Genomic DNA, 19560 nt, shown 5'->3' on the forward strand with positions numbered 1-19560 from the left:
AGCAAATACTAATGACAGAGTTGTTAAATGAACAGGCTGAGCTAAGTGGGAATTCCCACCATACTCCCATGAATATTTCTACTAAGGCTCTAGAACAGTTTTCCCCAACAAAGCCAGTGTGGAATAAAAGGCTTTGCAGTTTCAAGAAAGAACCCTGATCTTCTAAAAAACTCGTTATCCAGTATGATTTCTCATAATAATAATAAAGGGTTAGAGGCAAATGAGATCTTGTCCAGTTCTATACTTGTAAACAATTTAATACCAGGTATATTTTATCTGAAATTACCTGTCTAGTCTACAAAACAGAAGTGCACAGAAATGAGCTACTGGCAAAACCTTAGAATAAAGTCACACTACTTTTCATACAGTTGAAAGAATTAAAATGATCAAATTCTGCCTGCTACAGGTACCAAATTTGAGCTGTCTCCTCCTAAGGCTGCACTGACATAGCAATAAATCCATATGATCTGGAGTGCCAGTAATATGCTTAATGCACCCATAGGCAGAGGGGTACCTTCAGCTTTGTCTTTTATTTTCACCTGGATATAGCAAGGTTCAGCCTGTAAGTGTATGTCAGACACGTCTTTCAGATGTTAGTCTCAATATCTATTGAAGCTAGATACTCCCCTTTCCTGGAAAAGAGGTAAAAGTATCCTAAAGCAGTTTCTGATCAACATCTGGATCATACCTAACAAAACTGGAAAAAGTATTTGCTTCTTGGCTTTAACAGCAAAACACAAAATGTCTCCAGGGTTGAGAATATTTAGTCACATGTGAGCTACTTTCAGAAGGCACAAAATTCTTCCTAATCTCAACATTGCTACCTCTTCTAAGAAAGTTTTCAGTACACTAACAGTTTTAGTAACATAGCTGCTACTATCAAGGTATAGATATGTATATACACTGTGGTAGCATACTTATGTCTCCAAAGTGCTTGTATAGATGTCACAGTGTCATGAGAAGTGCTCAACTCTACCTAGTCTCTATTTTATAGGAATAAGAAATTTTGTCCGAAGAAAAAAAAATATTTTCACCCAGTGTTTTATCTCCACTACGATGTGCAGTTAACATGCTATCCAGTGAGTGAAGGCATCTTTTTTTATTCAGCTAGACTCCTAAAATCAGTTCTGTAGTTTCCATGACAGCTGGGCATGACTTCAGTCATCTTCTAACAATATTAAAAAGATATAAACTTCTGCCCAGTGCTGTATTTATAAACTACAAAAGCTACCACAAAATCATTTATAGCTACTCTTTGGAAACACAACCTGACTGCTATTTCCTGATTCCCTGCCTCCAAGTAAAGTTCATTGAGGGAACTGCCAAAATAATGCGTTGATAAAGAAATAGTTTTAGCTAGGACATTTCAATAGACACCATACTAAGTGGAATTCTTCTACATAAATTATTTGTGATTATGAGATATTATACTATGCATGACAAATCTCACTAATATGGAAAGCTGCATATATGAACCCAGTTTTTAAAGATAAAGATACCTTATGATTTCATACAAATAATATTTCAGCCATAGCATTTTAAGAAATCAATGTATTTTCAAGTGCTGGGCACATTCTCAAAGCAACAAACAATTTAAGAAAAAACAAACCCCCAAATTTGTTAATGGAGTATCTAGCAACTACATGATAAGCTCCATGAGTGAAATATCCAAGCTTAACTCACACATTCCTCCAGAAAGAAGAGTGATCCCTAGGAAGATGGCAGGTTGTGATTTACTTCTCAGACTTTGTTTCTTCTCATACTCATCGCTCAAAAAGGTGGCATGAGAATTCAGAATCTGAAACTTTTTCTAGATTTTATAAATCTGAATGGTATATCAATGGTATCTCAGGTGAGGACAACTAAATCAACAATTTCCATGAAAACATGGATAAAAGCTGTACTCATCTTCTGGAAAATAACCCAATTAGAGTATTTATGTGGTTAAGTGAGAAACCTGGGCTCAAGCCCCTTTCTCAGCTTATTTCTAAGCTGGTATCCTAATCAATTATTATTAGATTGGAACAAGACGGCTTCTTGGATGGGTTCATTGTACAGTCAGAAATGCAGCATGAGCCACAGAACATTCAGTTTTACAACAGGGTGCAAAACTAGACAATACTTCCCCAACGTTCTAGACCATGAACACAACTTAAAATTGCTGGACTCAGCACTGTGTTGTCTGTTACATTTGTCCCAAGTCTGTTTTCTGGGCCAGATGTCTCAGAGGACTTTTACAGAGTTTCTTTATTCTGATCATCCCAGACAGACTTGTGTGAAAAAGAGATACCAAGTTGCTTCTACCAGCCAAGACAGAGAAATGGAATTGGGATGATGCACATACACCTTTGTGAATACGTGACTTCTTTATCCTCAAGACCTCCAACACCATATTTATTTTTCATGCCACTACAGATTCCTGTATCGGATTACAACTGTTCACTAAATAAACTCTACATCATGATGGAAGCATATGAAACATAGTTTCAACCCAACTAAAACCTCACCATAAGATCTAGGAAATCTGCAACGTGTGAAATGCTTGGTAGCTCTCTCAAGCACACCTACGCAAAACTAGACAGCAAAAAGGTATCTTGAGACCTACTGCTAGCTCTTTTTCCATTACATTCCCCATCCTCCCCTTGGAAGAAAGGAAGAGGCAGCCAAACACTGATTATGGATTTCCTCTACTAATTTACTTTTTCTTTATATTGGATCAGTCTGGGCTTTTTCCATAGAGACTAATAAATGCTTATGAGTAATTCCTGGATTTCCAGAATGACTATGGGACACTTTCAAGTTCCTCGATTCTTCACAAAATAAGCCCAGAAAAAAGCATACCACAGGGAAGAAAACAGGTCATTCAATACACACACAGAGCAAAATTTAGCATTTGTACTTGGTTTCTTGCTTGTAGAAAAGACAATCAGAAAGGATTTCCCCATGGAAAAAAAGCATAAAGACTGTAAACCCAAGGAATTATGTATGAGAGGGCAGAGCTGTAAGCCTTTACAGTTTTCATTTATTCAGACATCTTGTCACTGAAGATCAAAGAACCAGTGAACAAAAAGAAACCAGCTTTCTCATTATTAAAACACAAAAAAAAGCTATTTGAAAACTTTGGTCTGTTTTTCTGGTTCTCATTGTCTCTCCTAAACAGTTAAACTACTGAACAATAAAATGTGAGACAGAGAAAAGCAACTGTGAAAATTTACAGATTTTTTTCTAAATACAATATTTCAGATTTGCATGTATTGGAGCATGTTGAAGGACTAGAAATTCAGTCTGCCACAGCACTCAGTACTACTGTTCCAGTGACCAGTAAATTGATGGGAACTATTTAATAAATGAGCTGTTAATATAATAATGACTACAACTTTATATGTGCCATCCTAACTTACACACTGAATCTCTTTGCTGTCTCAATTCTTTGTCCACTACCTCCACTATTTTAAACATGGATTTTAAGACTTCATAAAAAATGTCGCCTACATGCAAGTATTTCAGAGGTATTTATGGTCTTCATGTATATCAGTAATATTTATTTTTGAGAAACTATATTGAAAGCAACAAAGCTTAGAAGCCCTATCAAATTGACATCTACACAGCAGTGATTGAGAGTCCCATTTAATCTTTTAAGTTAATTTACCTGTTGGTCAGTTGATGTACGCTGCTGAACCGCATCATGGCTCACAGAGCCTTTTTTGACTTGTATCCTGCCAGGTGGAGGAGGAGGAATCACACCTGAATATGAAGCTGGGTTATCAGCATCTGAAGAATACAAGGCTGTGTGTCTTGACTCTTGTTCATTCTTTGACACAACAAATCTGGGAAGAGGGAGGTCCTTTACTGTTAAAAAAAACACAGCAGGACATTGACTATACATAAATACGATGATTAGAAATAAAAACACTGTTCAATTTTGAAGTTAAAATTTCACACGTGACTCAATTACTTACACACTGAGACTGCTGCTACAGTCAAGCCAACATCTGGCAGCTGGAAAAAGCAAATACCTATTCTGCATTAGACTCCACAATTCTGCAACCCAAGTTCTGACTTTGGTACACAAAGATGACTTCACATTGCTCCACTTTGCACTTTACATTGCTTTGCACTACAGCTGTGCATTAAATGCAGCAATAATCAGATAATCTGGATTTAGCTCATTTTTTGTCAGTTTTTTCAACATTTCATTACTGAAGTGTGATTTTCAAAATTTTTCAACATTTCTATCAAAGTATCTACCATTTCTAGCACATACATATAATTTGAGTCTTCACAAAGAATGGCTCATCAGCAAAACAAATGCTAAAATACTGCACTACATATAGCATCATCTTTTGGTGAGAATGTCATGTTCATATTTACAACAGATAAGATAATCTAGTCATATCACAACTGTGTGACTACTGCTTTAACACATCTGTGCATGCTTTTCTACAACAAAAGCTAAATTAGCTAATTGGGATACAACTGGAAACATCCCAATGTCACCTCACTTTGATATGAACAACTAAAATGCAAAGTTTCTACAAAATGCTAGAAGCCATTAGCTTTATGGTTCAGAGTAGCCCAACATAAAAATGAGCCTATGTAAACCTTTAATTTCCCACTGCAAGATTTCTACAAATAAACATAAATTGTGAATTTGCTGTACAGCTTACTTGGAAATTATGTTTCCAACACAAAACAAAATTACAAGCATGGCTCAAATTTAATTTCGCTTGCTGACTGCTTACGTAAATTACTTCTGGTACTGAGAATGAGTCAGTGGTACTACAACTATATTAGAATATGAGATGAAATTGCATAGTTTATTACATTGTACCCCATGTTGCAGCAGGAAAGTAACATAACTAAACAGCAAACCACAGCCAGCCAGAAAGTGAAAAAGTCATTGCATACACATGAAAATGTGTATGTTTGCAAAACCAGGAAAATACAGACACCAGATGATCCAACTGACACAGGGGAAGTCTGTGCAATCAGCTGTGCCAGCACAAGTCACAAAATAATAGAGGACTCAAAAGAAAAACAAAATACTCTACTGTCTTTAAAAGCAAGACCAGATAAATATAGGTTTGTTTAGCTGTACTAAGTTCCTATGTGACTAACCTGCTATTTTTACCTCTCTCCTCTCTGACTTTTTCCCATAACAGCAGAAAAATCTCATTTCAACACTACAACATTCGTTATCGTTCAGAAAACCCTCAATTATAAGTGTGAGAGTTGTCATGAATGGAACTAACCCTTGATATTGAATATACTAAAAGAGTTCTCTGTACTTTTTATGCCCACATCCTTCCTAACATTTTCTTCCACCAAAGCCTGCATTCCATACTTAGAAAATAAATATTATTTTGAAATAGACACTACTCATTCATGTCTCAATTTTTAGCTTCGTGGATGGAAAATTTTCTGGGACAAAGGAACAACAGCTTTAGAGGCTTGTAGTATAGTAACTAATGCCAGTATTCTTACTCTACTGCCCATCTGAGTAATCAAGAAAGCACTCACTTAAGAATCAGTTGGACCACACTTATGCTAGACTTAGTATTCAAAATTTGACTGAGTTTCCACTCAGCAACTCAGATAAAGCAAATTTCTTGTCTACTGACAAGACACACACCAAAAAGCAAAAGAAACAAGTAGGAAAGTGAAAGAAAATCCCAAGATAAAAGAATGAAGAAAATTAAGAAAATCGATGAAACATGCATAAAATGGAGAGCTAAAACGTAGATGTCCAAAAATAAAAGCTTTAACTAATTTAAAATGTTTGAAGAGAGAAAGAATATACATCTTAGTTTGGGATGGCTCTAACAGTTCCTCTTCAAGACATTTTGGAGATGGACTGTGGGCAGAATTAAGTTTGCAAAGCTCAGAATCATTTTATGAATCTTCAGCCTGCTGCGTTTTACTTGTTGAGTTAGCTGTTACAACAAGAAGCAGGAAATTCATAGATAGGACTGGAACCACTGCAACCAAGGCAACAGACCATAGCTAAAAACAGTTAGGATAAAAATAAATGTTCTCTCTATTGTACTTGGTGTATTTTGTAGGCTTGGAACCAGTTACAGAAAATTATTCCTAGAAGTCCAGAAATCGTTACAAGTATTTGTAATATTGTCATGAAACAAGGAAATTATCAATGTGAAATTATAAAAATTCCAATCACTGTTAACTTTATAGCAGCATATTTTATATTTTGGAATTAACTCTGTACCTTCATTCAATTCTTTTCTTCAAATGTCTTGTTATTTCCCATTTTTTTAAAATAGAAAAGCTTCTTCTGGTTAAGGTATCTTGCATTAAAATAAAACCAAGCTTATAAAACCCCTGGAAAAAGCCTACATAGGGATTTGTTTTTCCCTTCTTCAACAGGCATTTGATGAGAGATTCCACAGTTGTTTGATCAAGTTCCAGTTTCATCAGTATTAAAAGTCGAAGGTTCTTTTTCCAGCTTTCTGATTTTAGGGCATTCTGCTACAACTTGCTAAAGCTTTAGATTTGGGAGCATTCATCAGGAAAACTAGGGAAATGGTTTATAAACACACAGTGGATTATAAACAGAAAGGAATTTGAATACTAGCAAAACATTGACTAAAACAATGCACTTTTCCAAAAAGCTACAAAACTCCATGAAAGCAGTATAAACAGTTTGTATAAGCCTAGAATAAACATAACTGTGAAAGTATACACAGTGATTCCTTTCTTTTTTATAGCTTTGTCAAATACTATGGTCATATCAGATTGCTTCTAACAGTCTCCTTAACTGCTGTTTAATCTATATCCTTTAGACACGAAAACCTCCTAAGACTTCTTTTATTTACTAGCATATAAAAACCATAACATTATTCTACAGACATGAAATCTACTAGGAAAGTCACTCTAAGTCAAAACTGTGCTCCAATGATATTTTTAATTTGTGAGTTGTGTACTACAATGCAAGGGCTACAGTGACTTAAAACTCACTACTTCATCTTCCTAAGTCTCTTTTCATCTTATAGAACAAGGACATGTATCCACTTATCTTATTCAGAAGGCTACAGAAGGGCCTCCCATCAGAGCTCTTCCTGGTGCTCTAAACCATCTTCCTAGAATGTCTTTCTCCTGTTTCTATTTGACCACCCACACCACAGCTGACCTTTGAAAAGTAGGGTAACAGGTGATTTGGCTGATTACAGACTTCGAAGATGTTTTACAGATCAGGTTTTCCACTAGGAAAGAATCTTAAACTAATCTTCATACCTGCTCTAAGAGAGAAAACTGTCAAACCAAGTGCAAAGAAATGTAATGTTAGAAAAGATAACCTTCACCTTGTCACAGTCAAGGCTTCAGAAACGCAGCAACTACAAAAACCTGCAAATGCTGCATTCTTCTTCCAGTTTACATTACTCCTCTTAGTACTTTACTCAGAGGACCCAGCACACAATTTCTCACATCAGTAATCTATAGAATGAACTCGGTCCTGTGTAGTAGGTACAAGTTGTTCATTATTCCCATGGTGAATGCAATAGTTATTCAGTACTTATTTCAACTCATATTTACTGTACAGTAAGAAAACACTCTCTCAGTCTCTCCACATTTTTAAATTAGCAACATGTAAAAAAGACATATCACACTAATTTACAATGTTACTCTATAAGAATCTGTGAGCCAATTACCACTAATTGCACTCAGCAACTCAATCCCCACTCCCCCGATCCTGTCATTTACCTGTATTTAAGCTTTCCACTCTTAGAGGGAGACCAGATTGGGCCACAGCAACAAGTTTCAAAGCAATGTAAAATTGACTTCTTCCGAAATAGCCAAGTCTTGTTGCACCACAGAGCTCCATAATCTGAAATGAAACACAGTTACTTACAGAAAGAAATTTTAAACACAACTGCTATACAGATTTCATACATTTCAGAGTAGCATGCCATGTTTTCAAACATACTGACTGCATCCTCCTCCACAACGATGACCTGCAATCTTACTGAAGGGCATGCCAGCTTGTGCCAGGTCATTGTGCTAATCAGACTCTCGGAGTTAAATGATTCAGACTGCCTTTTTACCTACTGAGCAGTCTCATCTAGACTGCAATATTCCAAATGAGACACAAGGATGCTCTTGGATCACCACAGTGAAACCCTTGTTGAAGTCAATATAGATGGCATCACTCTTTCTCTCTCCTCAACCACAGTTCCAGACAATCTGGTGGAGAAGTACTCCTGGTAATCCTAATTACTGTTTTCACATTCATATGCCTAGAAATGGCTTCTAAGCAAACTGGCTCCACAATTCCTCAGGGACCAAACTGCAGCTGACCAGCATGCAGTTCTCCAAATAAATCTTCCTTTATACTCCTGAAGATGACTGCAACATCTTTCTCCAGTCATTGAGACCTAACCCTCAGCTCCACAATACTGGAAGAGAAAGATGGCTTGCAACAACATTAGCCAGCTCTCTCAACATGCTCAGAAGGATCCCATCTAATCCCATGGATTTGATATTTCTCTAGAGACCCATCATCTTTTTGTAATACTACTAGTTTGTCTCCTTCAATCTCATCTCAGGCACAAAGATTCATGAGACTTTGCCTGTGAATATCAGTGCAGAGAATCTCAGACTAGTTTACATCCATGGGCATTAGTTTCTGTCCTTGCCCTTCCCACCTGAGCTCAGTCATGTTCCCTTGCTGGAAAACCTGGTCTCTCATCTCACATCTGCTCATTTTGTTATCTAATGGGATGTACTACTGGACATAGAGAAAGCTGTCCTGAAAGGTTTCTCAGCTTTCAGAGGACACAATTCTGAGTGCAGAGGAACCCTGCTCGCAGGCAAGTTCCAGCTGAAGAAGCGAATTACATTTTCACATAGCAATAACTGAGCCACCCGAGCACAAGCTGTTAGCCTGTGTGCTTCAGCACCACTGGATCAGAAAACAGATTTCAGTAACTACATCCAATGAATCAGATAAATTTATCAACCACAGCTGAGCTAGATACAGGCTCAACAAAAAACTACTTGGATATCTCCTTGCCATGCACCAGGATTCTGGAACCTCATGAAAATAAGCTGATGTAAAACTTGTCACAGGAAGGTGTGGGAAGCTGACAAACACTTAGTTCCAAATAAGTCCCAAGAGGATCAGCAGGTCTAGGGCTGTACATGTAGCTAAAATCCTGCTGGACAAAACCTACTGCATTAAATCAGTTTTCTGTGTCTGCATCACACTTCACGCATTGTCCCATAGCTCCTCTGTTATTTTTATTTTCCCATTGAAGTATTTCTGCAGCACGATGTCTGGAGAGAAGTCAGGGGATAACAGAGCATTTTCCAAAATCCATCAAACGAAAAAATAATTCAACACACTTGAATGCAATACACTAATTTCAACAGGTTGCTTGGACTACAAAAAGTACCACCAGGAAAGAAGGGACAGTGTAAATTGACAGATGACAATTCAAATAAAAACTGAGGCATCAACATCTAAACCTTTACTCAACCTAATGCCAAAATAATTATACTGAGTCTAAATAACTAGCAGAGCTAAAGCAGTGGAGAGTCAAGAGACAGCTACCAATCAAAACCAGTAATTTCTTTTTTTAAAGCATTGTATGCTGGAAGACTGATGGAACATCCACATACTGGACTACACCCAAAATAGAAAAAGCTTGTGGATTCAGTGGCCTAGCACCAACAAATGAGTTAACTAGACTCTCATGGGTCTTATGAAAAGAAGCAATGATATGGGCATTTTGAGCTTATGGAATCATTAGGCAGTAATGGCTTTGTGCAATTTCAAAGCCACTGCTCAACTACAAATTACCTTCTTTTGGAGCTTGTCAGTACTGCCAGACAGAAAAAAAAAAAAAACTTCAGTTAAAAACTGAATTAACAATTAAGCTACTGTGACAGGTAAGTATAAGAAAGGAAAGGCAAGCATGGATTCAAAGTAAATATATATAAATACACCAGACATAAGTATCAAGAAAAGCAAAAAGCTTAAGGATACAAAAAGCCCCAAACAAACCCTCACCCGCCCCCCCCACCCTTCCCCCAAAAAAGAATGCTCTTCTGCTGCTGAACAAGTAGGCATCAAATTCACTAAAGGAGTCCTCTGTTTCAAATACAGAATATAACCTAACTAGAAACATGACTGATGGTTGAGTAAAATCATTAGATGCAAACATCTAGTGGTAACTCCTCTGCTGAGTGACAGCATGCTCAAACATACTCAAAACAGTGTACCTGGAATTCCCTTGAAGCAGGATTTAAACATGCAACAGGTAATAAGCTATACTGAAGGGGGGAATAATAATCAAAAATTATCAAAGGATTGCTTCTCTGAGATTTAGGTTTAGGGCTTTCATCTGCTTTAGAAGAGAGAGGATAAGGAATTTCCCTAAATTCTTCAAGGAATGCAGAGCCATCTTCAAGACAAAATGCTTCACAACAGTTTTAATCTCCTTAGATACGAAGAACCTGAGGTCACACTACTGCAATTAACTAGAATAAGGCCAACATCTCTGTGAAGCTCCAGAATTGCTGGAAGCCCTTGATATAGAAACCACCAAGGAACCCCCAAACAACAAACAAAAAACCCACAAAAACACATCTCTGTGCAGTAGCTGTAAATTATAAAATCGCATGCTCAGTCATCATACCACAGAGATGTAATAACAGCATCAGAAATACCAGGCGTTGGCACAAACCAGACATGGCTGGGAAGCAGTATGTTGTCAAAGGGCACTGTTTCAAGCACGTACCTTCTAAAACCCTTACAGGTTTCAAATAAGAGGCCCTTGGAACTTGGAGAGGCTTGTGAACCTTTACAAATTCCAGGTGAAGTGGAACAAATCATATCTCTATCAAATGCAGTGAAACACACTTCCCAGAACTTAGAAAATCTCTCTGGGAGAGTCTTCCACAATATCACAGTCTCCCTGCCCCCAGGTTCTTCTACAAGGCAAATCAAGCCCATTATCTGTAAATATTATTCATGCAAAAGTACAACAGTATTTAAACAGGGATGACTACAATGCTAAAACAATAAATGAAGCAACATGCATGCCACCTACACAGTAAAGATAAAAATATTTCATATGCTTGGAGAGAGTTACCGAAGTACCTACTGTTCCATACCAGAGAGTAGCAAGAGGCAAGACCTGAAGACTACTTTTGCAGGCTGGAAGTTACAACACACATGGTGTGTGCTAATGGGAGGGGGAGTGAACAAACTTAGAGGAGGACCTTTCGTATCATCTCATCCAAACTAGGACAGTGTTGATTAAAAAGTCTTACACCAAAAATATAAACATGAAAATTGTTAAACACAAAGAAACCCTACATAGAATCACGGAACAGCTGAACTTGGAAAGGTCCTCTGGAGATCATTTGCTTCACTCCCCCTGCTGAAAGCAGGCTCAGCAGGTTGCTTTGGACTGTGTCCAGTTGGGATTTTGAGTATATACAAGTAGGGAGACTCTGCAACCTCTCTAGACAACCTCTTTAAGTGAGTGATCACCTTTACAGTAACAAAGTTTGGTCTTAGGTTTAAATTAAACAACCACCATGAACAGTACCATGTAAACCACGCACCAGAAATATGAAACAAGTTTTCACATTCATTATACAATATTCAATACGAACTTGAGTTAAACCAAACCATATGAACATACTTGTGCTTCAACATTTAGAAAACGATTTTGAGTTTTATTGTGCATATTAACAATAACCTTCAAATGAAAAACAAGAATTACATTTTAAAAAGTTGTTTATTTCAGGTACAAAAAAGATAAAAATTAAATATAATAACTTGCTTCAGTTTTGTTAGTTAATAAAAATGTAACTGATTATGGATAGATTTAAATTCACAGTTTAAAATTTAAAAATTTATCATATCAGTAATGTTATTTCTGTGTATCATACACAGCAGTTCATTGATGAGAATTCTCTCTTGCTCTTTGCAAACTTAAAACATATGACAGAATGTTTTCCAATTTAAAAGTTTATTGGAATACAACCTCAAACTGGGTACTAGAACACACTGTCCTACAATGGTGCTCTCCTCAAGTCATGTAATCCACTCATCTCAGCTACAACAAAAACTAGCCACATCTCTACAGTGGAATGTAATTCAGGGATGTGTAACATAAGTTAAAAAAATGCTTCCTAATCATTGCTATTGTAGCAGAAAAAAACCTGTGACCATCACTACACAACGAAGAACTATGAAAATCTCTTTCATTTGTTTTTTCCTAGCTTGAATACATTTTTTTCCTCCCAATTCATTACCTTATAATCATGTTATTCTGCATCTGCTGTTAGATCAAGTCCTGTCACTTCATTTATCTCAATCTACCTCACTAATTGCTGACCACAGCATGGCACAGTTTTCCAACTACAGTCTCTCACCTAGTGTCAACTGGACAAAGCAATACCGATTAGTCTGCTGATACTAGTTAGAATTTTTAACTTCTCTTCAAAAATCTCACTTGACAGGTAGCTTCTCAGATGCAACAGCTGTTGACAGCACTGTGCAACAGGAACAAGACAGAGAACTGACAAAGATCCTTCTTTTGATGAGTTATTTTTAACCAAGTCAAGTCTCTGACCCAGTTCTCCACACAGCTCCACAAAGCTTGGCACAAGGTGGGACACAAAAAAAACAATTGTAGACAGGACAAAAAAAAGAATGCCACTAAAAGGAACAGTCCAAGTATTGCTCTGAATTCTATGTTTCAGCACATTGCAAACACTTAAACAGTCTTACACCTATCCAAAGATCATTTGCAAAATGCATCTATGAAGGATAAAAAATACTACTATATTTAATATTCAGGCAGTGTGAAGCAGAAAATGTTCATGTACTGAACAGCAAGTGTAAAATTACCTCTAATACATACATTTATCTTATTAGGTACTTAGGCATTGTAGTAAATACAGTTAATCAGTTGATACTAAGAATTCCAAGGCACAGGGTATATTTAGGACATTGATGTTCTTTGTTGCATAACAAATAGTAAGGTTTTAGTGATCGTTCCATGAAGATGCATATCAGTCAATTCCACAAAACTGGCTTCAGAACACAGGCTTTGAAAGAAATAAAACCAATAGCGCTAGAGGACTTCCAAGACAACACACACTCTCTGGTAGTGAACTATTTAGAGTCTCTTACTGTCTGAGCTTCTCCTAATACTTCTGTGCCCTTGATTTTCACACTGCACAGCTCCACAGTGGAAGCAGACTGCTAAAACGCCATCGGGAAGAAAAAGCTACTCATCAGCTTAGACAATTAATTCTCTATAGATACTTAAAACTGAAATTTCCCATTCCACAGGTCATTTCAGGGTCAAACATACATCTGTTTCAGTTAAATGAAATTTCAGGATTAATCACATCAGAAATAATTAACTGTTAAAAAAAATGACCCAGTATTTTAAGGCTCAGAGGAATTATTCTGCCCCTGTACTTTGGGATCTGTTTTACAAACATGCCCACTCCCCGAGTAAGGGTTGCCAGATTTGGAGTCATGCTTTCACTTTGTTAATGGAAAAGCAGTAAAAAGCACTGGAAATTTAAAACTCTGATTTATGACAGATAATAAATTCTTAACAAGTGAATATGCTGAACACCACACACACAAAAACCTCACAGAACTTTTATTACTGGTAGTGCTTTTTGAACCAGTTATACTTTAGGTAATTCCTGACCTCAAACCATTCCAAAAGTGGTCTGCAACACCTCTTGTTGTTCCTGGTAGCACACAGTTTCACAGTGGATTAGCCTCATTTATTAAAGACACTTCCTAATGCAGTAGTAGCTTTTTTGATGTTTCCATTTGCAATCAAAGTTTGTGGTCTTACACTTCTGCAAAAGCTGTTACAAGCTCTACACGAGTCTTTACCTGCAGAACTGCTCATGAAAAGCTCCACAGCTCTCCAGAGGCCAGCAACTCCCTTCTAATTTGGGAGTACGTGGCAACCACCACCCATCAATCCACAACGATGAGGCAGATGCACTCTACATACAACTACAAGATCCTTAGAGGGGCCACTTTTCCAAATATCTAGAGTAACAGGCTGTCCTACTTGACTACAACTCAAAGAAAATATTGTCAAGTACCCTCAAAAAGAGGGCAGAATAAAGAATTGTACACCCTTCTGATATGTTCAATAGCACCAACAAAGGAAAATACAGGCAGCCAGATGAACACTCACTTAGAAAGCAACTACCATTCTCACAAGTAAAAAGTCACACCTGGAAGACCTCAAGGCAGAGTTGTTCTTTGCTTGTATTAAGACTTTCTCTACTGCTGTTTTCCTGGCAGAGTAGGTGTTCATGAGAAAGACACATTACAAGCAGAAATGGTAATAAAGCAGCCAGAAGAACTGGAAATTAAAAAAAAAAATCTGGAAATCTGGAGAAACAAAAGACAGCCTGGGGAACTACAAGAACCATTTCTAATTTTTGATGCATAAAGAGAGGCTCTTTGAAAGTGAGATATTCCACATACCTGTGTTCTCTTACTATGTAATTTTACATTACTGCTTAACCTAAATAGCTCCTCCCCCCTCTGCTCTCAACTGCAGTTCCCCATTCCTGAGCACTAACTGCTGCTCATCTGTCCGGTCACACAATAGGATTACTCCACTCAGTACGCCAGCAAAAAGTTACTGTGTTAGTTATTTTCTCTTTTATTAAACTGAATCTGTCTAACAACCAACAAACACCTCAGCACAGCTTCAGAAGTTATTTACTCACAGGTTTTATTTACAATAGAAAAAGTACAGATTTTTATGAACAAACTGCAATGAATCTTAGAGCATACATCTCTCACTGGTCAACATCAGATAGCTAGAACTCGTTTTTAGGTTTGCAGTTTGTATTTTTGACAAGCAAACCCTGAAGCAGAAATAGCAAACAAGCCCCAGCTGGCACACATGGAATGACATTCTTCATCTGTAATCTTTTGAGGCACTTGGTCTTATTCTTGCAATAATTACAAGTCCAGCTGAATACTTATGAAGACTAACCAAGTTTGCCCTTACTTTGTGTGTTGTTTACTTGTTCTTATGGTTGAAGCTTATGTGAGTAAACAACTTCTGAAGCTCTACCAATCTTCAAAATGCAATTTATCTCCCACAGCATAAACAAATGAATGGAACTACTTGCATATAATTACCAAGAAAGCATCTAGCTTCAGCAGGCACTGGAGAAATACTTCACAGATATTCTAACTGTGGATACTCCTACCATGCAGCATTAAGTTGAGTATTTTCCCCCAAATACTAAATGCTGAAGAGAGGAGCATTTATTCAGACATTTTCATTCTTTTCAGACCTCCTCTATAATTGAAGCATTCCAGTGATTGATACTCTTTGCTAATAATTATTTTCTCTCTTTTTCAGTTTTAACATTTTCCTCACACATCACCTTCCACACTGCTATGCCAGAACAATGATAACAAAGAAAAACCCCAAAGAATCAACACAAGCTTCTGGCTTGCTAACGTGAAATGAAGATTAAGACATTCTCTGATCCCAGTATTAGTGGTCATGCTGTGGCCTGGACAAATAGGACTGTTTCGGTCTGTTCCTGTTATTCCTGAGCACATCCATGTAAGTTTACCTGAAGCTACTGTGTCCATTACTTTACACTCATTTCCCATCCCAATCTTTTTTCCTCTGAGCGTCAATCTGAGCACTGTTAATTAGCTGCTTAGCTTTGCACTGCTCTCCTCCTCCCACCGAGGCCAAGAAGCCTTAATGACGTGTCTATCAAAGTTTAAACAAACCTTGGTTAAAGTTCTAAAAACTGCACATTTACAGAGCTACACTTGAGACTCCATGGTTAACATTAGGTCTTAAATTATTTAAATGCTTTGAATCAGAAAAAACAAGTCACTCACACTATTGTAATAATAACAGACTTTTCTACAAAATTCCCAAGTACTAGTCTGCAGTAGGAGTATGTCAGCACCTGATGCTAAATTTTACACAGCTCAGTCCTGGTCACCCTTTTCTGGAATTACTGAAGTTGAAAGATATATTCAAAACTGAGCCTACTCATTGCTCTCTTACCATACTTAAGAAGCATTTTAGACGTCGGAAGTCAATCATTCCAGAAATTCAGGTCAGACTGTCATCTTTTCCAAGTCTTTTAACCTATCAAAACACAGTTCTCATACACAGTCAGACATGCCTAAATTATGCTGTACTTTTTGTATAACAAGTGTAGGGATAATTTAACTCTTCAGACACTAACCCCAGGTGGAAAAACAAGCAAGTCGTGAACACGATCACCAACTTGGTAAATTAATTTAGAAAGAATGACATTGCTGGCTTCAGAATATCCTTATGGTCACCAGAAATGCTAAAGGAAAGAGAATAAGAGGCAAATATATTCTTACATTAATCATTATTGGAACTCCAGTGAGAAAAATCTGATAGTCAACATATTTCTCCCACACTCACTTCTGACTTCAAACTCATTTAAAGGAAGGGCAGAACTCCAATTTGATGTCTAGGAATTCTACAAGAAGGACTAATCAAAACAGCAAATATTTGTGACCTAATAGGTAGGAAACTTGTCAGCAAGGACTATTTTTTAAAAGCTAGTAAATACAATTGAAAAGTCCTAGAGACTGCCAGCAAAGTCCTATAATTTCACAGTATCTGCAGTAACATTTACTGAAGATTAGACTAAGATGAAGGTGTGTTTGCCATTTTTCACAGTCAGTGAAGTACTTAAAACTTCTACTACAAAAGAATCACTTTTACCAGTAAAAGATCAAATTTACAATCCATAATTTTGTACAGCCAACTTGATTCTCAGACTTTGCCAAAGGCCCTGATATTTCCGATTATAGAATTCTACCCAGTCATGTCAGAAACGAAATTAATCACCCCTGCTGTCATCTGACAGCATGTTTAAAAAGAAAAGAATAAACTGTTTTCAAACAAAGCTGAGCTGTGATACTTGAAATTATCTGAGTGCTGTGTTGGCATACGGAATTATGAAGGAATTATTTACCATGTAAGTGACTGCACAGTACGAATAACAGTCGATTTCAAGGGCTCAAAACCAATTACACCAAGAAATACACTAAAAACAAATACAAGCCTAATAGAGCTAAAGTCCTAAAGTTTTGCAATTAACTTCCTGCCTTTTGTTTCAATCACAATGACTGTTCTCTTCCTAAATGCTGCTGAGATATGAGACAACTCCAGCTAATTAACTGTAAAAAGAAATTAATTTTCAGCCCACTACAGTCTCTGTGAAAGTAACATCACTAAAACAAACATTTTTACCAGAATTCTGCAGAAGCTCAAAGCACAATTCACAGGATAAACAGCAGACTAAAAGCCAGTCCTGGCACTAACAGAAAGTACACTCTGAGGTATCTCATCAATACAGGGAATCAAAGCTAACCTACTGCTCAGCTGAGAGGAGAATACTCCATTACAGTGACATTTGAAGGGAAAAAATAGGTGATACACAAATCAGGTATTTTTAACTGCAGATCCAGGCACTGTTTCTATTTACAACAGGTTTTTAACAACTCTTGTTTACTAAATGAGGACTGGGATTCAGCATAATGTATGCACAAAACCATCTTTTATATGAAAATATATGTATAAAAATTATATGTAAATTACGTAAGATTATAACCAAAAGTCTACAGATTCATCAATTTTATGGTACTCAGGCTAAAAAAATACTACAGATGAGTAAGAAAATTGCTATAGTTAAAAGTATCTATACTGGAAGAATACCTTGATAATGGCCTGTTGCGAATATTGCCTCAGAAGAAATCTAAACTAATTTAAAATCTTTTCTATGTGACATTTTCATATAAGGTTTAAAATAATAAAAAACCCAAACAAAATGGATGAGTTGGATTAAGTAAAGTGATTTTTTTTTTATTTTGGGCTTGTTGCAGACTAGTTGTAGGTCGGTATTAGGAGAAGAAAGCTTTTTACACAGTGTACATTTTTTAAAGATCTAAAAGTGTTTAGATAAAGCACTTTTAAATATAGTCCAAATTCATATGACTGAAGGGAAGGCATGAAATTTGCCATGTATAAGGAATTCTAATTTCTTACCCTGTCAGTTCTGAAAGGATAATAAATTCAGAAAATTAATGAGAATGAGTCTGAGTCTTTTGCATGTCCCTACCACACAGGCAATCCTAAGCATGCCCTGGCTCAGCTTCCATTCAAAGTCTGCATGTAGTAGACGCTACTGATTTGACAAACAGGTAGTCTTTCTGCAGGACAATTCACTGAAACAGTAACTGCAACAATAAAATAATTGTGAACAAGATGTTATTTTCATAGATCCTTTTCTCTCTACGTCCATTTTCCAACAAAGAAGCCAACATTTTAAATCAAGAACCTGCAATTTCATTTTGCCATGTTCTGCCTATGGATTGTAATTCCATTTATAACTCTGCTGTCTGTCAGCAGATGAGCTCTGGCATTTGAGGAAACATCATTGCATCTTCTGTTCCCTCTATTTGCCAAAAACTACCCCCCCAAGAACAACAGAAGGCAGCATATGCCTGCAGCTCAGTCTGGACTTCTCAACGAAGCAGCTGCATCACAGCATTTCCTTACAACTTCTGATGTGACGGCAGCAAACTTTGACAGAGAGTTGAGGTAGACAACCAGAGTGTAATTTTTTCCTTCAATGAAACAAGAACAAGCAAAACTAATCTGTCTGTAAAGACTCCTTAAAAACAAACAAAAAGCTTGAAAGTGGCTAACAAAAGCCAAAAATAGCTTTACAGTAGGTTTTTACTGGACTAATGAAAGCCTACTGTAATTAAGTAACTGGGCATAATTGTTCAATTAATCTGTCATTTCAAAGACTTTCTAACACTAAATTAGAAGTCAGGTAACATTGCTGTACAATGCCAGCACTGCAGATGACAGTTCATTAATTTTAGAGAAAATAGATGCCAATACTCACATATTTATAGTTTTATTGTAATGTTGTATTTTAAAACAAGATGCTTTGACTCATTAATTTCAGATGAGTATCATATGCACCACCGACTTGCTTCTTGTCTAGTGAAGTTTCCATGACTCATAATCAAGAGTACAAATTCAGAAAACATTCTATGATTAACTCACCTAAATAAGAATTCTACAAATCAAACAAATGGAACAGCTACTATATTCATTCCATGCACAAGTAATGACTTTCACAATAATTTTTTGGCTAACCATAAGTTTTACAAGCAATTTCACCACCAGTTCAGAGACACCAAAAACTGACTTTATTAGCATACACACATGAGCATTTTAGGTCAGATGTGAAATATGCCTTTGAAGCCAATTTCCTGAGCATACTCCTCTGTGCAGCCACTCCAGAATAGGCAACTACATTTCTTTCGTTATGAAGATAACCTAGAAGATACACCCTAGGAGGGCATATAATGAATCCCAGCCAACATTCAGTGCACAGGACCAGGCTGGAACTCTAGCAAATGGAAGCTTCTGAAGTGCATAAATACCCTGCTCCTCAGGGTCACTTGTGTTGTGTCACACTAGTTGCACACAC

General features: G+C 36.9%; 1 protein-coding gene across 10 annotated transcripts in view; it reads right to left on the reverse strand.

Annotated features, from left to right (window-relative positions):
* The window catches only part of REPS1 (RALBP1 associated Eps domain containing 1), a 63282-nt gene that overhangs the window by 39611 nt on the left and 4111 nt on the right, over positions 1-19560 (reverse strand). For all 10 annotated transcript variants that reach the window (XM_069010514.1, XM_069010517.1, XM_069010513.1 and 7 more), the window contains exons 2-3: positions 7720-7843; positions 3650-3849 (exon numbers count right to left, since the gene is read on the reverse strand). In XM_069010514.1, the coding sequence (XP_068866615.1) occupies positions 3650-3849; positions 7720-7843 (324 nt within the window). The remainder of the gene's footprint in view (positions 1-3649; positions 3850-7719; positions 7844-19560) is intronic.

Source organism: Aphelocoma coerulescens, chromosome 3 (assembly GCF_041296385.1).
Source record: "Aphelocoma coerulescens isolate FSJ_1873_10779 chromosome 3, UR_Acoe_1.0, whole genome shotgun sequence".
Lineage (NCBI taxonomy): Eukaryota > Metazoa > Chordata > Aves > Passeriformes > Corvidae > Aphelocoma > Aphelocoma coerulescens.